The sequence below is a fragment of the Penaeus monodon genome, chromosome 34, assembly GCF_015228065.2.
Source record: "Penaeus monodon isolate SGIC_2016 chromosome 34, NSTDA_Pmon_1, whole genome shotgun sequence".
Classification (NCBI taxonomy): Eukaryota; Metazoa; Arthropoda; class Malacostraca; order Decapoda; family Penaeidae; genus Penaeus; species Penaeus monodon.
The window spans coordinates 32,618,218-32,619,247 of record NC_051419.1 but is presented as its reverse complement, the minus strand read 5'-3'; the positions used below and the strand labels follow the sequence as shown (position 1 = coordinate 32,619,247).

At 39.6% G+C, this 1,030-nt stretch overlaps 1 protein-coding gene across 1 annotated transcript in view; it reads right to left on the bottom strand.

Annotated features, from left to right (window-relative positions):
• The window catches only part of LOC119594747 (fructose-bisphosphate aldolase-like), a gene marked incomplete at its 5' end in the record, with an annotated part of 3,132 nt that extends 2,859 nt beyond the window's left edge, over window positions 1-273 (bottom strand). Inside the window, 1 exon segment of the mRNA XM_037943836.1 lies at window positions 63-273. Coding sequence (XP_037799764.1) covers window positions 63-273 — 211 coding nt within the window.
• Between the last annotated feature and the right edge of the window lie 757 nt (window positions 274-1,030).

The window sequence follows — 1,030 nt, the reverse complement described above, 5'->3', positions numbered from 1 at the left end:
GCTAGCCAAAGACTTTTGCTAAAATAACAACTCCATAACATAAGACAGGAAGACCCCTATACCTTGTCAGCGGTGAAGAGGAGCTGGCGGTACTTGCGGCGGTTCTCCTCGGTGTTCTCAACGTTGATGTCGGCCAGGCGCTTGCCCATGGTGGAGACAGACTCATCGGCAGCGAGGATGCCCTTGCCGGGAGCAACGATGGCATTGGCAATCCTCCTCAGCTCCTCTCGGAGGGCTGGCTCGGGGTAGCTGAAGTAAGTGGTCATGGTGGATCTGGAAGGGAAAATATCCATAATATAATTCAAATGCTATTAGCTTTACGTGGTTTGTGGATGATAACTGTTGCCGAGATATTTGCTTCATTATTTAGTTTTTCTTATTTTGCCTTTGAATGTCTTTAATTTTCATAAGTTCTTTCAATATTAATATCTAGGTTATGGTCTAGACTAGAGATTGAATGGATCCTTCATCCCAAAATCATAAAAATATTTTGCAGATTTCATTTAAGAGGATACCAATTCATAATCATTGCAATTCACTTCTGCAAGAAAGCCTTCTTTTGCCAATAAAGAATAATTAAGTAATTCACTAAACATTGCTTCCAATTGTGCATGTGAAAAATGTTCACCCGTTCCAAATTTACACACAATCATTTTAATCCATTTGTAGCTTCCTTATTGGCCAAGAGCCAATTTCTATATCACTCCTTAACATATACTAACATACTCTAACTCAGTCTCATTTCACTCAAAATGGTATATTTCAAACCTAACAATGCCTCCGTAACATATTCCAGACAAGCCAGATAAAAGTTCAACATTGTTATAAAGAAGTCCCAAGAAAAAAAAATCAAATCTTTCCGTGACCTTCCTTGCCCTTGGGCATTTTCCCAAGAGGGGTTTGTGTCCACTGCCAAGACAGGAGGAGACCGGGTGAACCTCCTTGACTTCTAATTCTCTTTCTTCCTTTTTTTTTTGGTCATTTCAGATATTCTCCTTTTTTGTACATAATGGTTTCTTTCACTTCTCTC